General features: G+C 45.3%; 1 protein-coding gene across 1 annotated transcript in view; it reads left to right on the top strand.

Moving 5' to 3' along the window:
• LOC119353126 (probable calcium-binding protein CML17) overlaps positions 1 to 19,689 on the top strand; it is a 29,405-nt gene extending 9,716 nt beyond the window's left edge. The window contains exon 2 of the mRNA XM_037619722.1: positions 18,523 to 19,689. Within this exon, the coding sequence (XP_037475619.1) occupies positions 18,523 to 19,295 (773 nt within the window). The 3' untranslated portion in view covers positions 19,296 to 19,689. The remainder of the gene's footprint in view (positions 1 to 18,522) is intronic.
• Positions 19,690 to 22,482: the final 2,793 nt, after the last annotated feature.

Here is a 22,482-nt window from a genome sequence, read left to right as displayed (position 1 = left end):
CAGTCACTCAGTGAAGACAAAAGATAGTGCGAACATACAATGACTTCACAAGGAGTAACAGTAAGTAAAGGGAAGGGAAGATGAAACCAGTGACTCGCTGAAGACAATGATTTGTTGGACCAGTTCCAGTTGCTGTGACAACTGTACGTCTGGTTGGGGCGGCTAGGTATTTAAACCTTAGGACACACAATCCCGGACACCCAGTCCTGAACATGCAGCTCAGGACACCCAGTCCTCACCGTATTCCCCTTGAGCTAAGGTCACACAGACCTCGCCCAATCACTCTGGTAAGTCTTCAAGGTAGACTCCCAAACCTTCACAGACTTCGTTCATCGGCAATCCACAATGTCTCTTGGATGCTCAGAACGTGACGCCTAACCGGCTGGAGGATGCACAGTCCTCAAGTGTAATAAGTCTTCAGATCACACAGACAAGAAGACTTAAGTGATGCCTAATTCTCTTTGGCTCTGGGTGGTTAGGGCTTTATCCTCGCAAGGAATTCTCTCTCAAAGGCTTCGAGGTGGGTTGCTCTCAAACGACAAAAGCCATACTCTGAATCTGAGCAGCCAACCGTTTATGGTTGTAGGGGGTGGGCTATTTATAGCCACTTGGCAACCCGACCTGATTTGTCCGAAATGACCCTGGGTCACTAAGGAACTAACACGTGTTCCAACGGTTAGATTTCAAACTCACACGACAACTTTACTTGGGCTTCAAGCAAAGCTGACTTGCCCGACTCTGGACAAGATTCGCTCTCAAAGTCTTCACTCGAAGACATAGGTTTTGTTTAAGCATCACTTCAGTCATTCTGACTGGTTCTCTTGGACCCCACTTAACAGTACGGTGGTTCCTATGACTCAACACAGAAGAAAGAGAACTACGAAAGATCTAAGTCTTCGAGCTCCATAGGCTTCATGTGGTGTCTTCTCTTGTCATAGTCTTCAATGTGAATATCTTCATATACCACCTTTGACTTCAATGTCTTCATACATTTTTAGGGGTCATCTCTGGTAGGAAAACCGAATCAATGAGGGACTTCTACCTGTGTTATCCTACAATTCTCACAAACACATTAGTCCCTCAACTAGGTTTGTCTTCAATTCTCCAAAACCAACTAGGGGTGGCACTAGATGCACTTACAATCTCCCCCTTTTTGGTGATTGATGACAAACTAGTTGAAGTTTTCAACGGGGAATATAATCTGTGAAATTGTAAAGGATAAGGAATTGTCTTCATAAGTTGCAAGGGCTCCCCCTGAAGATGTGCATATAACTAATTTGCTTTTGGAATGCAAATGCACATGGCAGGTTGTACTTGTGGAGATCCACTTCAACTTATGATGACAATCCACTATGCATGTGAAAGTATATGAAGATAATGACATGCATAATGGAAAATGGACGTCTGCAGAATGATCTAAGTGCGGAATTTATCGTCGCACATAAGGTGGCAGATAAGTAGCAGACGACCATCGAGTTTAAGTGTTACAACTCAAAGAACCAAATGTAGCAAAACGAGAGTTGTAAGCACGAAGCAAAATATAAAGCACCCGCCCATATGGACCCGCTTGAAGACTATCAACCTCATATGCTTCTCCCCCTTTTGTCAGTAAGGACCAAAAAGGTTTGAAGACATAGAGCATCTACTCGTTCCCATGAGGAGTAGGTGAAGCAGCAGGGTCGTTGGTGGTGTTTGGCGGTGTTGAAGAGCTTGGAGCAGAGTCGAAGCATGCTGAAGGAGGTGGCGGTGAAGTAGCATCGTCTTCATCCTCGATCACTCTGGCATTCACAGTTGCAGCAGAGGAAGAGAACTTAGAGTCTTCAAGGGATGGAGTTCGTCGCAGCACTGCCCTTCGAGGAGGTGTGGAGTCAAACTTGAATCGCTCAGTGAAGCCATCCTCTTGAAGATCATCTTCAGAACACATCAGCATTAGCCCTTTCCATGTGCGTCAAGAGGTTTCATGGGAAACAAAAGCATTCTTGGTGGAAAGATTGCGAATGCGATTAACATCCACCAAGAGGCTTTGCATCTGACGCTTCAGCCAGTCATGATGCCTATCATGTTTATGATGAAGAGCCACAAGAAGCTCTCGGTCATTGAGAACACGAGTGCGCTTCTTGGGTCTTGGAGCAGTTGTACTGTCAGTGGCTTCAGTGAGAGCAGGATGCGGTGCACGTGTAGTGCCATCCAAAGGATACACACGAGTTACGGCTTCCACGCCTTCAACGTTCTGAGTGAAACTTTGATGCTTTGCATTCTGAAGACTGAGAGGTTCCTTGGCAGGCTCAGGATAGATGGCTTCAATAGACATATCCACATCAGGCAAAAAGATCCGATGGTTGCGGGCCGAGGGCTGATATGAGATAGCGGAGTGAAGTTTGATCAGCCGCATCACCCAAGGGGCGTAGAACTTCAAACCAAACAGATCAGAGCCAGATGCAGCAAGTTGGCGAATGAAGAAATCCTGTGTATTGAAGCATTTTCCATGAAGAATGTAGAAGACCAAAGTCTTCATTGCACCTTCCAGCTTGGCATGGGGAGAATGTCCTTTGATTAGCTAGAGAGTTCGCCTTATGATGTGATAAATGGTTCTTGGCAGATACTCAAGGTCTTCAACGAAGAACTCCGTGGGATAAGCAGCATCTTGGGGCAATGGCTTCATCATACTAAGCATCTGACTCATATTAGGTTCAGTCTTCTGAAAGATGCTCTCAATAGCTTCACTATGAAGCTAACAGCCATGCTCGTAGAGATCGCCAGGAGTGGGCAAACTAGTGAGCTCAATGATGTCAAAGGCTTTGGCTTCGTGATGAACGTTTCCTGTCATCCACTCCAGGACCCAAGTCTTCGGATCTCTGTTATACCCGCGGATGTGAAGTGTGGCATAGAATTGGAGCAGCAACTCTTCATTCCAATGCTCTTGGTCAGTGACGAACGGCAGCAGTCCAACCTCTTTGAAGCAATCCAGAGATTCTTCTAGTCAGGGCAGACCAGCTATTGCTTCAATGTCAAGGCGCTTGTGTGGGAAGATGCGATCTTGGTTGTAAAGAACGCATGAGTAATAGCTTCGCTGCGGATAACTCCAGAACCGATCAAATGATATTATTTCCCTGGAGTAGGGGTTCCTGGAGCTGTTAAAGAATGTGTTGTCTGCTCTGAAGCCATTGATATTGAAGGAGCCAGGTGCTGATGCAGGACCTGGGAACCTTGGCAATCTTGGGATTGGCTTCTGTACCTGAGGCCTGTGCTCAACATGATAGTCGAACTGGGGACGAGTAGCAGACTCAGGAACATAAGTGGCGGGATAAGTGGCTTCGCTGACTTCTGGTGCTTTTGTTGGTGAGGGCTCCACATTAGCTTCAGCCATGACAGCGCAGGTGGCTTCAGTGGTGTTGTTGGTGGCAGCCTCAAGATGTTCAACCTCCACTTGACGAGCAGGAGGATCGGTCATGATCACGTTCTCCTCGAGAACTGCTTCTTTGTGGGACAGGGGAGTGGCAACTTGTGGGACTTCTTCTTCCGCGGCTGATGCAGCCGGATTGTCTTCAGCAGAGACTTGAGGCCTTGGACCTTTGCGAAGCCTGCGCAATGCGGGTGACGCCTGTGGAGTTGCTATTGGCTGGGCCTCAAGGTCTTCATTCTCTTGTGGGCGATCCGCCCATGAAGCATCCTGTGCAATTGGCGTCAGTGGACGACCAATGCTGATGAGTTTGCTGTGCGTTAGCACAGGCGATGATACCTGTTGGTGTTCTAGCTGAGGAAGGGCTGCGTCATCTTCAACATGGTCATGATGACCAATGTCTTCAGCAGCAATGGGATCAGCTGCTGGAAAGTCTTTAGCTTCATGAGCCTCTGTGAAAGCAGGCTCATGGACAGTCAGTCGACATTCTTGTGGATCAGCGTCGGTGTGAACCATGGAAATGGGTTCAACAATCAAGGGCTCTGTGGGAGCAGCCCGTTCCTTCTTGGTCATTCTTTTCTTCTTGGTGGGGGCAGTAGCAAAGGCTTCAGGATGTTTTCTCTTCCTTGCTTCAGCCTCAGCAGTCCTGGTCTTCTTCAGTTCTGAAGCGGTTGACCTGACCTTTGGCTTCGGGCCAGTCATGCTAGTTGGGAAGACAAGGGGATCTGCCTCCTGCCTTGGTGCTTCAGGTTCAGCCATAGCGGGCTTCTTCCGCTTCTTGGCAGCCATCCTGGGGTCGATGCCAGGACGCCCAAGGGCCTTGCGCTTCTCAGCCTCATTGTAGGCTTGCACACACCTATCAGCTAGGACCTTCATGCGCTCACGAGAACCCTGAGCTTCTGCACGTTTCTTTAGAAAGGCTTCCTTGAGCTCGTGCAGCATAATCTTGAAATTCTTCACGTCTTGCATGCTGAGCTTTGCCATATGCTTCTTGAACTGAGATTTCTCAAAGTCAATCTTCTGCTTCAATTCAACATTGCGCTGGGCGATAGCTAACTCTGAAGCAATGGCGCCATGGAAGGCGACACTGAGGCCAATGGGTAGTTGGAGATCATCGAAGCTGATGTTTGGCGTGTCAAACCATTCATCAATGAAGTTGTGGATGATTGTTACATCAAAGAGAGGCAGATCATTGAAGATTTTTGCTTCTTCTTTGCTCTTGATGAGTTGCTCAAGAGCGTCATCTGCAAGATCTTCATCACTTGACAGATTAATGGCATCATTGCGCAGAATGGCAGCAGCTGTTAGCTCTTGGCCGGTGTGTGGCAGAGGCATCTTGACCTTCTGGGGCTTGGAGATGCGTGATAAATCTTCGGACTGCACACTGTCTTCAGGAGGTGCAGTTGCCAGTGGCTTCGCCCGTGAGTTTTTTGGTGAAGGGGAAGGCTTTGAAGCTTTAGGCTTCTTCAACTTCTTTGGCTTCGGCGCTGCAGGCGCTTCATCTCATTCAGCATCAGCTGCAGGCTCATTCACTTCAGTCCCTTGAACCAAGATATGGGTGATGAGGCCTTCAAGGTTGTAGAAAGGACCGACGACATTGGGTTCTGCATCTCGTGTGCCATCAGCCGTTGGAGCTGAGGGACCAGGGTTGAAGTCTAGTCCCAATGTCTTGTTATTTTGCTTCACTGAGTTCTGGGCAAACTGGAAGTTGCGCTTGAACAGAATGTCGTCACGACACCATAGTAGTGACGATGGGTGTGCATCAACAGGCTGTGGCCCACGGACCATGCAGGGATAGAAGCCTTGTTCAATGGCTTCATCTCTGGACCTGGGTTGAAGATTCTTGTATAGGATGTCTCCCCACGGTCTCTTGATGGCATTTTTCTCAGCATATTCCTGGGTTACAAATCGGTATTTGAACCATTGTTCTGCCCAATATCTTCGAATCCATTGGATTCGGGTCTTGCGCTGATTGTAATCCTCTTCAGGATCTGTCTTGTACAGTTCTGAGAGGTCATCTGGCAGATCTCTAGATGTTTCTCCACGACGCTTTCTGCCACCCTTCCTTGCTGATTTCTCTGAAGCCATGAACTTTAAACTGAAAGGCTTCAATACGTTCAAAGGCTTCAAAGATTTTCGCTTGCTGGACAAACAGGAACTTGCTTCGGGAGAATTTATATGATGCTATAAGAATTCTGCAAATGAATGCAGACTATGAGAACCAAGGGATTCTCCCACGGACATGTACCTGTGACAAGATTAAGGTGCGAGAGAAGGGGAAGAGGTCATATGCATTCTCAGAAGATTTTGAATATAAATCAGTTTAGAAGACATTGACCTCATCGTGCGAAGACATTCACTCATAGATAAGGAGTTGGTTCCAGATTTGTACGAATCCAGAGATCAGTACAAGTGAGGAATCTAACTACTTTCTGAAGCATAAGTGAATATACTAGGCATGTTATGAGATGCAGTATGAGAGAGATCTAACTTGTGTGAATAGAAACTGCTTGTGGTAGAAAGTGACAAAGCCATAGGATCAACGGTGCCGTAAAAAAGAAGTTTTATTTACCACACTAAGAACTGCTAGACGGAGTGGAAGATGAGGCCGAGCAGTTTGATCTTCCGTGCCCTAACTTGGCGACGGAGGACACCTATAGCGACGGCGGAGAGGACGATGTTCGCGGTCGACGTGAAGACGGCGTCGAAGAGGTTGCGGCAGCGAAGCGCTTCGTCGCCGGCGTCGTCGAGGGCTAGCGGTGGCGCTAGGGTTCGTGCGAGAGTGGAAGAAGAGATAATGACCGCCGTGAAGTGTGTATTTATAGGTACAGGGGCGGCACTGTGTTATTACATAGGTGCCCCTGGCGATTCGCGTCTGAGGAACACGTGGCCATCATGCAGAATTTTGGGGTTTGTTCCATGTCCCACGCACGCCTGGATTGTCGGGTGGTCGTTCCTACTTCTCCGGGTTTCATGTGGAGGAATGAGCATTGAAGGTGGACTTAAGGTTTGTCTTTGTACCTTCTGCTGACAAGGATGCAGAGAAGACATTCAACAGTTTCAATAGAATGCATATGATTTGGAGAGATAGAGTTTGAGATAGATAGCATAGAGAGGTTAGGGTCCGATCACATTCACTTAGTTCAAAAGATTCAACAAGAAGACATAGCTATAAGTGAATGTTGTAGAGGACAGAACACTAGTATATATATATATATATAATCAACATAGTGAAGATAATCATTAAGACATGTTGAGATTGAAGCCAAACCAAATGTGAAGACATAGCAAGGTAACGCCATGAGTGAAACACATCAAAATAGAACATTTGGTGGTGGCGTTACCCACCGTATAGGAAGTATTAGACCCAGACACGGCACACAATTATCGTGGCGCTCCGAAGTCAAATTCCACATTAATGTATTCACACTTAGAATGTATGTCTTCATTGATTGAAGATATACTTTACTTCGTGTGTTGCACATCTAAGTCATCAATATGCATAAGGGTTAGGATGTGTGCCTGATCACAGGACATTTGAGGATTCCAGGATATTTAGCTCACACCGTAACTTGCAAAATCTCTTCTCATCCAAGGGCTTGTGAAGATATGTGCCAATTGCTCTTTAGTGTTGACGTGTATGATATCAATATCTTCCTTCACAACATGATCTCTGAGGAAGTGATGACGAATTTCAATGTGCTTTGTCTTCGAGTGCTGAACTGGGTTGCTGGCAATCTTGATGGCGCTTTCGTTGTCGCAGTAGAGTGGCACTTGCTTCAGATGAATGCCATAGTCTTTGAGCATTTGCTTCATCCATAGAAGCTAAGCGCAGCAAGATCCAGCAGCAATGTATTCAGATTCAGCAGTGGAGAGAGATACACAGTTCTACTTCTTTGAAGACCAACATACAAGTGATCGTCCCAGAAAGTGACATGTGCCTGATGTAGACTTGTGATCAACTTTGTCACCAGCATAATCAGCATCCGAGAATCCAACCAGATCAAACTCTGAGCCCTTTGGATACCATAATCCTAGAGTTGGGGTGTGAGCCAAATATCGAAGAATTCGCTTCACAGCTAAGTGATGCGACTCCTTTGGTGCCGCTTGAAATCGAGCACACATGCAAACACTAAGCATAATATCTGGCCTAGATGCACATAGATAAAGTAAAGAACCAATCATGGAGCGGTATACCTTTTGATCGAACTCTTTACCATTGTCGTCAGGACCCAGATGATGCTTGGCTGACATTGGCGTCGTGAAGCCTTTGCAGTCTTGCATACCGAACTTCTTCAGGCAATCTTTGAGATACTTCTCTTGAGATATGAAGATGCCGTTTCGTTGCTGTCGTATTTGAAGACCGAGAAAGAACTTCAGCTCTCTCATCATAGACATTTGATATTGCTCTTGCATCATATATCCAAACTCTTCACTGTACTTCTGATTGGTGCAGCCGAAGATAATGTCATCCACATATATTTAGCACACAAATAGTTCACCATCATATGTCTTCGTGAAGAGAGTGGGGTCGAGAGAACCAGGTATGAAGCCTTTGCTCTTCAGGAAGTATTTGAGTGTGTCATACCAGGCCCGAGGGGCTTGTTTGAGGCCATACAGTGCCTTGTTGAGCTTGTATACCATGTCAGGATGTTTTGGATCTTCAAAGCCAGGAGGTTGTGCAACATACACTTCTTCTTCAATCTTGCCATTGAGGAAGGCGCTCTTCACATCCATTTGATAAAGAAGTATGTTGTGATGATTTGCATAGGCCAGCAGTATGCGTATGGCTTCAAGTCTAGCCACAGGAGCAAATGTTTCATCGAAGTCAATGCCTTCCACTTGAGTATATCCTTGAGCAACGAGACAAGCTTTGTTTCTGACAACTTGACCATGCTCATCTTGCTTGTTGCGGTATATCCATTTGGTGCCTATTATGTTGTGCTTCCGAGGATCGGGACGCTTGACCAGTTCCCATACATTATTCAGCTCAAACTGTTGAAGCTCGTCTTGCATAGCTTGAATCCATTCAGGTTCCATGAAGGCTTCTTCAACTTTCTTGGGTTCTGTTATTGAGACGAATGCGAAGAGCCCACAGAAATTTGCTAGCTGAGTTGCCCTTGAACGAGTGAGTGGACCGGGTGCATTGATGCTATCAATTATTCTTTCAATCTGCACTTCATTGGCAACGCGAGGATGTACAGGGCGAAGATTTTGCTCTTGCTGATCATTGTCGTTGTTAGAAGGAATGTCTTTAGGCTGAGCATTGTCTTCATGTTGATCAGGTGCTGAGATGATAAGTTCTTCTTCAGGATGAGCTTCAGAAGGTATAATTTCTCCAGTTCCCATTAGCTTGATTGATTCACTGGATGGAACTTCATCTAGCACATTTGGCAGTTGCTCTCTTTGTGAACCGTTGGTCTAATCGAACCGCACATCCACTGTTTCAACCACTTTGTAATGAAAGAGATTGAAGACTCTGTAGGAGTGCGAATCCTTTCCATATCCAAGCATAAAACCCTCATGTGCTTTTGGTGCAAAATTTGAGGTGTGATGTGGGTCCTTGATCCAGCACCTGGCGCCAAATACTCTGAAGTAACTGACATTTGGCTTCTTGCCAGTAAGGAGCTCATAAGATGTCTTGTTCAGAAGCTTGTGAAGATAAACCCGATTGATTGTATGGCATGCAGTATCAATGGCTTCAGGCCAGAATTTTCTTGGAGTCTTGTATTCATCTAGCATCGTTCTGGCCATCTCAATGAGTGTTATGTTCTTGCGTTCAACGACCCCATTCTGCTGTGGCGTGTACGGGGCTGAGAATTCATGTGTGATGCCCAAGGTATCAAGATATGTATCAAGGCCAGTGTTCTTGAATTCAGTGCCATTGTCACTTTTGATATGCTTTATCTTGGCGCCATAGTTGTTCATTGCTCGATTGGCGAAGCGTCTGAAGACATCCTGCACTTCAGTCTTGTAAGGGATTATGTGCACCCAAGTATATCTAGAATAATCATCAACAATGACAAAGCCATAGAGACAAGCAGTAGTAGTAAGAGTTGATTAATGAGTGGGACCGAAAAGATCCATGTGAAGCAGTTCGAAGGGTCGAGTAGTGGTCATGATTGTCTTCGAGGGATGTTTGGCCCTCGTCATCTTTCCTGCCTCACAGGCACCGCATAAGTGATCTTTCTTGAACTTGACGCCCTCGATGCCTATGACATGCTTCTTCTTTGCCAGGGTGTGGAGGTTCCTCATGCCAGCATACCCAAGCCTCCGATGCCAGAGCCAGCATTCTGAAGCTTTTGCTAGAAGACATAGGGCAAGCTGTGGTCCTGCTGAGAAATCTACCACGTACAAATCATCTTTTCGATACCCTTCAAATACTAGAGACTTGTCAGATTCCATTAGAACAAGGCAACGATATTTTCCAAATATTACGATCATGTTTAAATCGCAAAGCATTGAGACAGACATTAAGTTGAAGCCAAGGGATTCAACAAGCATGACTTTATCCATGTGTTGATCCCTTGAGATTGCAACTCTACCTAGACCCAATACCTTACTTTTACCAGTGTCAGCAAATGTGATGTGGCTCTTGTCAGATGGACGTAAGGTTGAGTCCATAAGAAGGCTTCTTTTGCCAGTCATGTGATTTGTACACCCACTATCAATAATCAATTCTAAAGACGTTTGTGTCGTACCCTACAGTGCAGTTAGGGGGATAGGCTTCACGAAGAGCATTGTGAAGCAAAAACATTTGACGAGCCAGTGGGTTATGAAAGCTTAGATCCAGATTAGGACTAATAGGGAGAGTAGCAAGCGATTCAGGAATGAAGTACATAGTAAGACCATTCGGGCATTTGATCTTGCGCCCTACAAGATGTTTAAGGTCCCCAGCAATAGCGTCAGACTATTTTGGTTTTCTGCTGGAGACCTTTCCCTACAAAAGAGAGTTAAGCTTTCTTAGCCACCCACATCTTCAAGGGTGGCTTAGAAGCAATAAGTCTAAGTGCAGCATCTGGGAACTTTGGCTTTGGAGCCCTAGCAAACAGTCTTGCAGGCGGACAATAGTACTCATAAGAATAAGCAGAATAGTTCTTGGTCTTATGAACATGGCGGTTTGATGAACCGCTCTCATATTCATATGCCTGAGTATGGTTTCCCTACAAAACATTTACGTTAGTGCGACTTAGGTGAGTCCTCTGTCTGTATGAAGCCTTTGGACCGTATGAAGCCTTTGGTTTGAGGTTTGTCTTCTTCACGTGAGGTGTCATGATGACATTCATAGGAAGATTCTCCAAACACCTTTTCGGAACCCAGATCTTCTTCATAGGCGGTCCATTCCTGTAGTTAGTACCAATGTACCTGGCAAACACTTCACCATTCTGATTCTTAATCAGTTTATAGTTTGCATCAAGGGATTCATCAATGATAATGGGGTTAGCACAAGTGAAGCCAGATAGATTGGATGGATCTGCTGAAGGTTCCTTTGCAGCAACCCACGTGGTTTTGGGGTACTGCTCAGGTTTCTAGTAAGAGCCATCAGCATTCATTTTCCTTACGAACCCAACACCCTCTTTCCCCGGGTTTCGGTTCAGAATCTGCTTTTTGAGGACATCACATAGTGTCTGATGCCCTTTAAGACTTTTGTACATCCCTGTTTCAAGCAATGTCTTCAACCTAGAATTCTCATCAGCAATAGCAGTGGTATCCTCAGCGGAGTTATTAGTTACCACATCAACAGTTGAAGATATTGCAACAGTAGTAGCAGTAGAACATTCAGCAACAGAAGTAGAATTATCACGCTCAATGCATTTAAGACATGGTGGTTCAAATCCTTCCTGAGCGGAACTGATCTGTTTGGCGCGAGGTGACTCGTTTTCCTTTTGAAGATCTTCATGAGCCGCTCTCAATTTCTCAAGATCTTGCTTCCTTTGAAGATAATCATAGGAAAGCTTTTCATGAGTTGTCGAGAGAGTTTCATGACGACTTTCAAGTTCCTCATACTTAACGTGAAGATTTTTTATGTCTTCAATTAAGGATTCAGATCGAGTCATTTCAGCACCTAACAGATCATCGCTTCTGTCTAACAGTTTTTGAATATGTTCCATAGCTTTCTGTTGTTCAGTTGCAATTTTAGCAAGTGTTTTGTAGCTGGGTTTTGAACCACAATCAGAGTCATCGTCACTAGATGTTTGATAGTAGTAGTGCGTGTGTTTACCTTGGCACCGCGTGCCATGAAGCAGTAGGTAGAAGCGGAGTAGTCCTTGTCATTTGCATCGGTGTTGGTGATGAAGTCATTGTCTTCAGTGTTGAAGATGGACTTGGCAACGTATGCTGTAGCCAGACTTGCGACGCCTGAATCGGACTCCTCCTAAGACTCCACCTCCGCCTCCTCAGAAGCGGACTCCTCCTCTGAATCCATTTCCTTGCCAACAAACGCACGTGCCTTGCCAGATGAGCTCTTCTTGTGTGATGAAGACTTTGAGGAAGACTTGGAAGAAGACTTTGAGTATTTCTTCTTCTTCTTGTCGTCAGAGTCATATTCCTTGCTCTTCTTCTTCTTTTTGTTCTCATTGTCCCACTATGGACACTCATAGATGAAGTGGCCAAGTTTCTTGCACTTGTGACATGTTTTCTTCTTGTAGTCGTGAGCAGAAGCTTCATCATTCCTTGAGCTTGATCGAGAAGACTTTCTGAAACCTTTCTTCTTGGTGAATTTTTGGAACTTCTTCACAAGCATAGCAAGTTCCCTTCCAATGTCTTCAGGATCATCCGAACTGCTGTCAGATTCTTCTTCAGATGAGGAGACAGATTTTGCCTTCAAGGCACGTGTTCGCCCATAGTTTGGACCGTAGATATCTCTTTTCTCAGAAAGCTTAAACTCATGTGTGTTGAGCCTCTCAAGTATGTCAGACGGATCGAGTGTCTTGAAATCAGGACGTTCTTGAATCATCAGGGCTAGGGTGTCAAACGAACTATCAAGTGATCTCAGTAGTGTCTTGACGACTTCAAGTTTGGTGATCTCAGTAGTGCCGAGGACTTGAAGCTCATTTGTGATGTCAGTGAGTCGGTCAAATGTGAGCTGGACATTCTCATTGCCATTTTGCTTGAAGCGGTTGAAGAGGTTGCGAAGGACACTGATTCTCTGATCTCTCTGGGTTGAGACGCCTTCATTGACCTTGGAGAGCCAGTCCCAGACCAGCTTAGATGTTTCCAAAGCACTCACACGGCCATACTGTCCTTTGGTCAGATGACCACAGATGATATTCTTGGCAGTAGAGTCCAGTTGAACGAACTTCTTGACATCAGCAGCAGTGACACCTTCTCCAGCCTTGGGAACGCCGTTCTTGACGACATACCATAGGTCGACGTCAATGGCTTCAAGATGCATGCGCATCTTATTCTTCCAGTAGGGATATTCAGTTCCATCGAAGACGGGGCACGCAACAGAGACTTTAATTATCCCTGCAGTCGACATAGCTAAAACTCTAGGTGGTTAAACCGAATCACACAGAACAAGGGAGCACCTTGCTCTGATACCAATTGAAAGTGCGTTATATCGACTAGAGGGGGGTGAATAGGCGATTTTTATGACAGTCTTCAAAACATGGAAGTTATGAAGACAAACGATAGAAATAAACATATTACCCTGCAGCGAAAGGTAGACTACACTAGGCAAGCCATAGTCAAGTATTCAATAGAGTGAAAGCACAATGACTAATAGCAGCAATGTAGTAAGGATCAGGTAGGAAGATATTGTGAAGCCACACAGAACACACAGTCACTCAGTGAAGACAAAAGATAGTGCGAACATACAATGACTTCACAAGGAGTAACAGTAAGTAAAGGGAAGGGAAGATGAAACCAGTGACTCGCTGAAGACAATGATTTGTTGGACCAGTTCCAGTTGCTGTGACAACTGTACGTCTGGTTGGGGCAGCTAGGTATTTAAACCTTAGGACACACAGTCCCGGACACCCAGTCCAGAACACGCAGCTCAGGACACCCAGTCCTCAACGTATTCCCCTTGAGCTAAGGTCACACAGACCTCGCCCAATCACTCTGGTAAGTCTTCAAGGTAGACTCCCAAACCTTCACAGACTTCGTTCACCGGCAATCCACAATGTCTCTTGGATACTCAGAACACGACGCCTAACCGGCTGGAGGATGCACAGTCCTCAAGTGTAATAAGTCTTCAGATCACACAGACAAGAAGACTTAAGTGATGCCTAATTCTCTTTGGCTCTGGGTGGTTAGGGCTTTATCCTCGCAAGGAATTCTCTCTCAAAGGCTTCGAGGTGGGTTGCTCTCAAACGACAAACGCCGTACTCTAAATCTGAGCAGCCAACCGTTTATGGTTGTAGGGGGTGGGCTATTATAGCCACTTGGCAACCCGACATGATTTGTCCGAAATGACCCTGGGTCACTAAGGAACTGACACGTGTTCCAACGGTCAGATTTCAAACTCACACGGCAACTTTACTTGGGCTTCAAGCAAAGCTGACTTGCCCGACTCTGGACAAGATTCGCTCTCAAAGTCTTCACTCGAAGACATAGGTTTTGTTTAAGCATCACTTCAGTCATTCTGACTGGTTCTCTTGGACCCCACTTAATAGTACGGTGGTTCCTATGACTCAACACAGAAGAAAGAGAACTACGAAAGATCTAAGTCTTCGAACTCCATAAGCTTCATGTGGTGTCTTCTCTTGTCATAGTCTTCAATGTGAATATCTTCATATACCACCTTTGACTTCAATGTCTTCATACATTTTTAGGGGTCATCTCTGGTAGGAAAACCGAATCAATGAGGGACTTCTACCTGTGTTATCCTGCAATTCTCACAAACACATTAGTCCCTCAACTAGGTTTGTCGTCAATTCTCCAAAACCAACTAGGGGTGGCACTAGATGCACTTACAACATCGAATAGTTCCCCACAAGAGAGGGGGGAACATTGTATTGAGATCCAAAAAGAGAGAAGAAGCCATCTAGCTACTAACTATGGACCCGTAGGTCTGAGGTAAACTACTCACACTTCATCGGAGGGGCTATGGTGTTGATGTAGAAGCCCTCCGTGATCGATGCCCCTCCGGCGGAGCTCCGAAATAGGCCCCAAGATGGGATCTCGTGGATACAAAAAGTTACGACGGTGGAATTAGGGTTTTGGCTCCGTCTCTGGTCGTTTGGGGTACGTAGGTATATATAGGAGGAAGGAGTACGTCGGTGGAGCAACAGGGGGGCCACGAGGGTGGAGGGCGCGCCTGGGGGGGGGGGGTAGGCGCGCCCCCTACCTTGTGGCCGCCTCTTTTCTTTCTTGACGTAGGGTCCAAGTCTCCCAGGTCTTGTTCGTTGAGAAAATCACGTTCCCGAAGGTTTCATTCCGTTTGGACTCCGTTTGATATTCCTTTTCTTCAAAACCCTAAAATAGGCAAAAAAACAGCAATTCTGGGCTAGGCCTCCGGTTAATAGGTTAGTCCCAAAAATAATATAAAAGTGGATAATAAAGCCCAATAACGTCCAAAACAGTAGATAATATAGCATGGAGCAATCGAAAGTTATAGATACGTTGGAGACGTATCAGGTGTCAAACTATAGATCGATACCGATTACTCCGTGTTAAACCGATGGGCCTTTCATAACATTGGCCGAAGTGTTAATGGTTAGACTTCGGTCGGTGCCGAACACTAACCGGGGGCTTGTAGCTAGCTTCCCCAGTTTAAAGCTCCGACGACTAAGTGAAAGTTATAAAGCTCGCGTATCTGATTGCCTTGTTTCCGCTAACACAACCGCCTTCGAGCACCGAGACGTCGGCTAAGAGTTGTTTTGTTACTGCGGAAACACCCTGCATAGTATCTACAAAGGGGTAGAAACCGACGATGGGCCACTTTCAGCTGATAAATGGTCGCAACAGAGTCAAAATAAACATATATTCTCAGTGTTTGTATTCAGTATACAAGCGCTGCCTTCCATAATTATCGTTATAAATCCATAAATATGCATCAAATTTGGCTTCAGATTTTGGCCAAGCTGGGTTGCCTGGCTCCTGTGTTTAACCCTACGTTCCCGATTGTTCAGCTAGGAGCACCTCTGTGATTGTTACTACCGGGTCATCCAGATTAGTACCTCCGACTGGGTGAAGCCGAAAGCTAGCTATATTAAGAATATAATTGGTCGGCAACGACGGAATTGAAAATTTCGGTTCATTAAGACCATAGAGTTCGGGAACTTTCCCCACACTAAATCCTCGATATTTTCTTCCCACATTGATCAGAGGTGAGGTTTCATGATCTTGATCAACATGACAAGCCAAAGAAAGGAACCGATAGCGGGACTATTTTTTTGGAAGATGTTTCTTACGTTAAAAAGTAATATAACATATCTCTCCGTGTACCTTTGTTTTTAAAACCATATGGCTGGATTGCCTTGTTTGTCATAAGTCTTTGCCCTTATAAAGTCTTTATAAAGTAGGACAAACACTCCCCGGCTACTGATCGAGGAGGTTGAAGCCGATGGTCGGTCATCAAAGTTTTGTACAATGCGGATCCGAGCATTAATAATGTAGAGTGCTTGGATACGTAGAATCATTACACAAAATTTGTGATTTTACTCCGGATATCGATCCTTAATTCGGCCATCTGTGCCCACATTACGGCTCGGGGGCTACTGGGCTTTGGGCTTATCATTTACTAACATTAAAGGGGCACATTGATCCCCTGATCTGGTGTTGCCACCCGACCAGTGTCTCGGGGGCTACTGCATTGCCTATTCAATACAGAAAATTCAAAGTGCTCAGTGTTCGGCTTGACCGAACTATATGCAAATGCGTCTTAGGACAACAATAGGTACCATCTGGGACTTATCCGGCATCAAGCTAATATATTACGATGACTTCTCAAAACCCTCTCTCAAGGGCCCGTCCGCCGATCACTATCTCCTCTAATGTGCATCTCGGATTTTAGGCTGACACACACCTTGAGGGATACTGGCTATATATCTCATCAGTAAATAAATTGCATCAATCGGAAATAAAATCCGCAAACAATCAGCCCAAGCTCGAGGTGGTTCATCACGTCGGAAGCAGTCCGGCATAAAACTCGCCTGCGAGCGGCTGGCTCCATAGAGAACTTTTTCAGCGATAAGCTCAGGTAACCTCCTTCAAAAAATTTAAACACAAGGTAATCTATGACACTTCGGATACAGTCCGATGTTGGAGCTCAGAAGAGGTCCGATGTTGGTGTTCGACTGCAAAAGATACCTCGGATGTAGTCCGACCTTGGAGCTCGGACGCAAGAGGACATCACCGCAGGGAAACAACTTCAAACCCGAGGTGTGGCGTAAAAAATAACAAGGCATTCCTAAAGGCCGAAAACTTAAAGGGGCTCCTCAGATACCCGATGTGTAAACTCTTTGGATTCACTTCGGCGGTCCTCAAGATCGAAGATGAGGAGATTTGTTGAACCAGTTTTCAAGACCGACGACCGAAGATGAAGAATAGTTCGGAAGAATCGAGGAGCATCCTCAATTTGAAGACTGGTTCAGGGGGTACTGACAGTGTCCTGGACTTAGGGGTACTCACCACATCGTCTCCCGACCAGCTGGATCGGGCCAAGGACCCCGATGGCGGTTCACTTATGGGCCACTTCGGACAGCCCATGCCGCATACAAGGAGGATTCCACAAGACTTGGCGCACAAGACAAGGACTCCTCTAAACCCTAGGCCTACGGTGCATATATAAACCGAGGCCAGGCTAGTCAATAGACAATCTAATATTCATTAGAACAATCTCTGGTAGATACGTGTACTCTGTACTACACACCATATGAATACAATCAAAAGCAGGATGTAGGGTTTTACCTCCATCAAGAGGGTCTGAACCTGGATAAAATCCCGTGTCTATGTTACCATCGCTCCAAGATGCCTAGCTTAGGACCCCTACTACGAGATATGTCGGATATAGAACCGACAGCGACCAGGCGGTGCGCCATTGTAGCCGAGTCGACCCGGCCACTCCGTGATGATCGACAAGACGGAGAATAGTGCCCTCTGGCACACGGGGCCCGCACCCGAAGAACCCAGCGAGCCCTGGCACCCGGCGGGTCCCAGCACCAGCTTCCCCGACGCTGACAACCCAGCCCCACATCCATGTAACTTTACCATTATAGCCCTGGGAGGGTGACCTATAACCCCCCCCACCCCCCAGGAGGCATCCATGCAGGGGGGGTCAAGCAAACGATCAGTAGCCCACACACACAGGAGAGGGAGCAGCCTAAGCCTTGGCATGTCTTCCTTCTTCATCCAAACAGCTCTAGGAGCAACTCTGTACTAGTTCATATAAACCACACTCGGCAGGACTAGGGGTGTTATCTCTCCGGAGAGTCCCGAACCTGGATATGTCTTGCGTCCCTCGCTCGCTCATGTCGGCATTGCCTCTGGAGCCCACCTGTGCCCTCGAGCCTCCTCTTTTCTTTAGCCACCCTTTGGCATCTACCGTGTGCCCACCACGACAAGAGGTCACGGTAGTTTCCTTCTTTGAAGACATGCGCACTTGTGGTTCAATGAATGAACTGGGAGGAGGGGGTCAGCAAATAAAATAAAAAACTGGAGCAAAGGAATTCTGGGGAAAAACTCGGAGTGGGAGGCGGGAGATTAGTGCCTGGGTGATATTTTCTTTTTTACTTTATAATAGGTTGGTTCATAATTCTTTTTTTTATATTGAGTAGATTAAATAGCTCAGATCAAACTTAATTAAGTAGTGAATTTTATATTGAATATACTATAACAAATTGGATCAAACTTAATTCATGCTTTTTATATTGAATATATTAAATAGCTTGGATTAAACTTAAGCTGCTATTTTATATTGACTGCATTTTTTATAAATCGGATCAAACTTAATTCGTGCCTTTTATACTTGATATTATACTTGAATGAAGGAATATATATAGATATAAATGAAATTTTTTCTTTGTCCGGATATATATACAATAATTGGTGATTTGTAAATGCGGCAAGATAAATCCGAACCAACCATTTGGCGGCTTCTCTTTCTTCGCCGTGGTGTAATATATACCCGGTGCATTTCAACTATGCGGAGCACGTCGCCATGATCAATTGATCAGGGGAGGTCCAGTACAATCGTGTCCGTCTTCCCCGATCCGCCTCTCCGGCGCGCCAACTTCCTCGTAGCTGCCAGTCCCCCGCCTTCTCCGCGCGCACCACCCAAAATTCTCCCGACCCAACAACCTCCAACGCTCTCGACCGCCCCCTCTTCCTCTTCCTCCTCCCAGCCTCCCGATCGCTCCAGTGCGCCATGAGCGAGGCACCCGCGACGACCGCCGCCGCCGGAGACGACCCTGACGCCACCGCCACCGCCAATCAGCAGCAGCAGCAGCAGGCGCAGGCGCAGGCGCAGCCCGAGACGCAGGACGACGCGGACCAGCTGTCGGAGTTGCGGCAGATCTTCCGGTCCTTCGACCGCAACAAGGACGGCAGCCTGACGCAGCTGGAGCTGGGCTCCCTCCTCCGCTCCCTCGGCCTCAAGCCCAGCACCGACGAGCTCGACGCCCTCATCCACCGCGCCGACACCAACTCCAACGGCCTCGTCGAGTTCTCCGAGTTCGTCGCCCTCGTCTCCCCCGAACTCCTCGACGACCGTTCCCCCTACTCCGAGGACCAGCTCCGCAGGCTCTTCGAGATCTTCGACCGCGACGGCAACGGCTTCATCACCGCCGCCGAGCTCGCGCACTCCATGGCCAAGCTCGGCCACGCGCTCACCGCCAAGGAGCTCACCGGAATGATCGAGGAGGCCGACACTGACGGCGACGGCCGGATCAACTTCCGTGAGTTCTCCCGCGCCATCACCGCCGCCGCCTTCGACAACGTCTTCTCCTGACCGAGCCGTCGACCTGAGAGAGGCCCGACCATCCATCGCCTTCAACCTCCGTGCGGATTCGATCCATGTCGCGCGTCATCATTGATCGCGCTCTGTTGGTGTCCGTGCTTCTCTCGATCGTTTGTGTTCTTGTCCGGGGACGGGGAGGTCAGTGATCAGATAATTTTTAGGCTGCAGGTGTTGGTGAGATGAGCTGTTGTCTGTTATGAATAACAAACAGATTGAACAAACCCAGAATGACAGTGGCAAGATTACTTTAGGGGTCAAGGAATGAATTATCCATGCAAAATGCACATTGTGTTTGCTGATTAATTTGCTCCCGTCAATCGATCGTCCTAAATCTCGCAAGATGGTCATCTGATGCTCACATAAATCAAGTGTTCGACATTATTAAGGATAAGGAGAATTTGTCCATGAATGGTTGGGTCCATTATCAGTGACTTTGTTCTTTTTTTTTTTGCGGGGAGTGACTTTGTTCTTTGCTCATGTTGTCCAAGGACGAAGAGACGGCCGTCCTCATCCGTCTGCGAATAAGTGTACATCTAGTTTTCGTCCTAAGTCAAAATATTAAAACTTTGACCAACTTCATAAAAAAAAATAACAGCATTTATGACACTAAAGTAGTACCAATTTGATGTCATATATGCTATTACTATTTTCTATAGAATTGGTCAAATTTTAAAACATCAGACTTAGAACAAAACGTAGAAGTACACTTATTCGTGGACGGAGGGAGTACAAAACAAATTCAGCGCATGGCTGGCAGCCATTGCCTTTTTATTAGGTTAGGTTTTGTGTGAGCTGTTGAAGTATTCCTGTGATCACTCGTGTTGAACGGATCATGCGTGGTTATCTTTCACCACCAGCTGTAGCCGTCGGGATGCCTGGCCAGATTCCAGTGAAAAGGCTCAATGTGTCTCGAGTATGATTTGGCCAGATAGCTGTCTGCTGGTCGCTATTTCTTATGCCCTGTAGCTGCAATCATGCTTGTTTTAAAGGTGGATGGTCTCTCGTGTCCAACTAATTTGGACATAATAACAACCGAAGAAGTTGAGCTGTATGTTATTTTGTTGCACGACTATATTCTGTTTGGGCCATTCACAGTTGAGCTGAGAAGAAGAATATGACAGCCCTGGGGAGAGCGCAAAAGAAAAATATGATACTTCAAAGGAAGACTTGGAAGAAGACTCGGAAGACGGATAGAAGAGCCCGGAGGAAGATTTCATAAAAAAAAGGGTTTGATTGAGCATCGAGAACACAAGGATTCTATGTTTGAAAATGATTTCCTTGGAATAATGCCTTTGACACCTATGAAAAGATGAAAAGCATATTTGGACAACCAAAAGTAGAAACTATTGAACCTGCCATTCTAGTAAGCAATCGACAAACTGAGATAATAAAATAAACTAAAAATAGTATGGAATCCAACTTTGGAGAGATATTTAATCTTGCTTCTAAAATAAATGGCAGTGTGATGTCACAAAATAGGAGATTTGATACTTTGAAACAAAGGGTTGATGCTCTTTGTGTTTTAAAAGAAATAAAAACTCTTAGCACCAAGCTTGATCGTTTAGTTCATATTATTGATAATGGCAAAGAGAGTGAAATAGCGATTGCTAGATCTCAACTAAGGATGACAACACTTGAAAGTATCCCTTACGTCTAGTTAGGGCGTAAAACAATAACACTTGTTGGGAGGCAACCCAATAATTATCTTTACTTTTCCTTTTTTGTTTTCTGTTTTTGAGTGTGCACATAATTATGCTACTATTATGGTTGTGTTTTTGTGTTTAAATTAGTGTTTGTGTCAACTAAAGCCTTTGGGGTGATTTGGTTGATAGTTGATTTGATTATGTGAAAAACAAAAAAAATTGCGCCGAGTAACATAATTGTTTAAATTCACTTGAATGCGATAAAATCCTGATTTTTTTACACATGGTTGATATAAAAATTGCCTACGTTGTCCTAATTGTTCAGAGAATTTTTTGGGGTTACAAAACTATTGAGTTTGTGCAGATCATCACAGTCTGTTTTGTTTTTTACATATTCTGTTTTCGCTGCATAGTTTGTTTGTTTTAATGAATTTATGGATTGTATCGGGGGCTATAAGTCATGGAGAAGTTAGAATACATTAGGTATTATGCAACAATAAAATATGAATGGGTTAACAACAGTACCTAAAGTTTATGATTTTTCTTGTTATACAAACGGATCTCACAAGTTTTCTGTTCAGTTTTGTGTGTTGAAGTTTTCAAATTTTGAGTGAGATCACGATGGATGAAGGAATAAGGAGTGGCAAGACCCTAAGATTGGGGATGCCCAAGGCACCCCAAGGTAATATTCAAGGATACACAAGACCCTAAGCTTGGGGATGCCCCGGAAGGCATCCCCTCTTTCTTCTACCAACGATCGGTATATAACTTCAAGCTATACGGGGCATCCCCTCTTTCTTCTACCAACGATCGGTATATAACTTCAAGCTATATTTTTATTCATCACATGATATGAGTTTTGCTTGGAGCGTCGTGTATTATATGAGTCTTTGCTTTATTTGCTTTTTAGTTTGCCACAATCATCTTTGATGAATACACCTTTTGAGAGGGACACACATTTATTCATGATTTGTTAGAATATTGTAGGTGCTTCACTTATATCTTTTGAGCTATGCAATTGCTCTAGTGCTTCACTTATTTCTTTTAGAGCACGGAGGTGGTTATATTTGCACTCCCATGCTTCACTTATATTATTTTGAGAGTTTAATAAATAGTAATGGCAATATGCACGGGTTATGAAATTGGTCCTAATACGATAGGTATTCAAGAGGGATATAATAAAAACTTCCATGTAGATCACTGAATATGATAAGTTTGATTCCTTGCAATAGCTTTGAGATATAGAGATGGTAATATGTGGGTTGTGCTAGTGAGTAATTGTGGTTTAGTAAGAATATTGGTGTTAAGGTTTGTGATTCCCGAAGCATGCACGTATAGTCTCTCATCATGCTAAGAAGTTAGGGCACGATTTATTATTGAGTGTCTTGCTTCCTGCTATTTCTTGAGCCTGCGTTTGTTTTTCCCTTGAAGAGGAAAGGGTGATGCGGCACGGTAGAGATAAGTATTTCCCTCAATTAAAAACAAAGGTATCAATACAGTAGGAGAAGAACGCGCAAATCACCAATACCTGCACA

Source organism: Triticum dicoccoides, chromosome 1A (genome assembly GCF_002162155.2).
Source record: "Triticum dicoccoides isolate Atlit2015 ecotype Zavitan chromosome 1A, WEW_v2.0, whole genome shotgun sequence".
Classification (NCBI taxonomy): domain Eukaryota; kingdom Viridiplantae; phylum Streptophyta; class Magnoliopsida; order Poales; family Poaceae; genus Triticum; species Triticum dicoccoides.
This window is presented reverse-complemented; position numbering and strand designations above follow the sequence as displayed.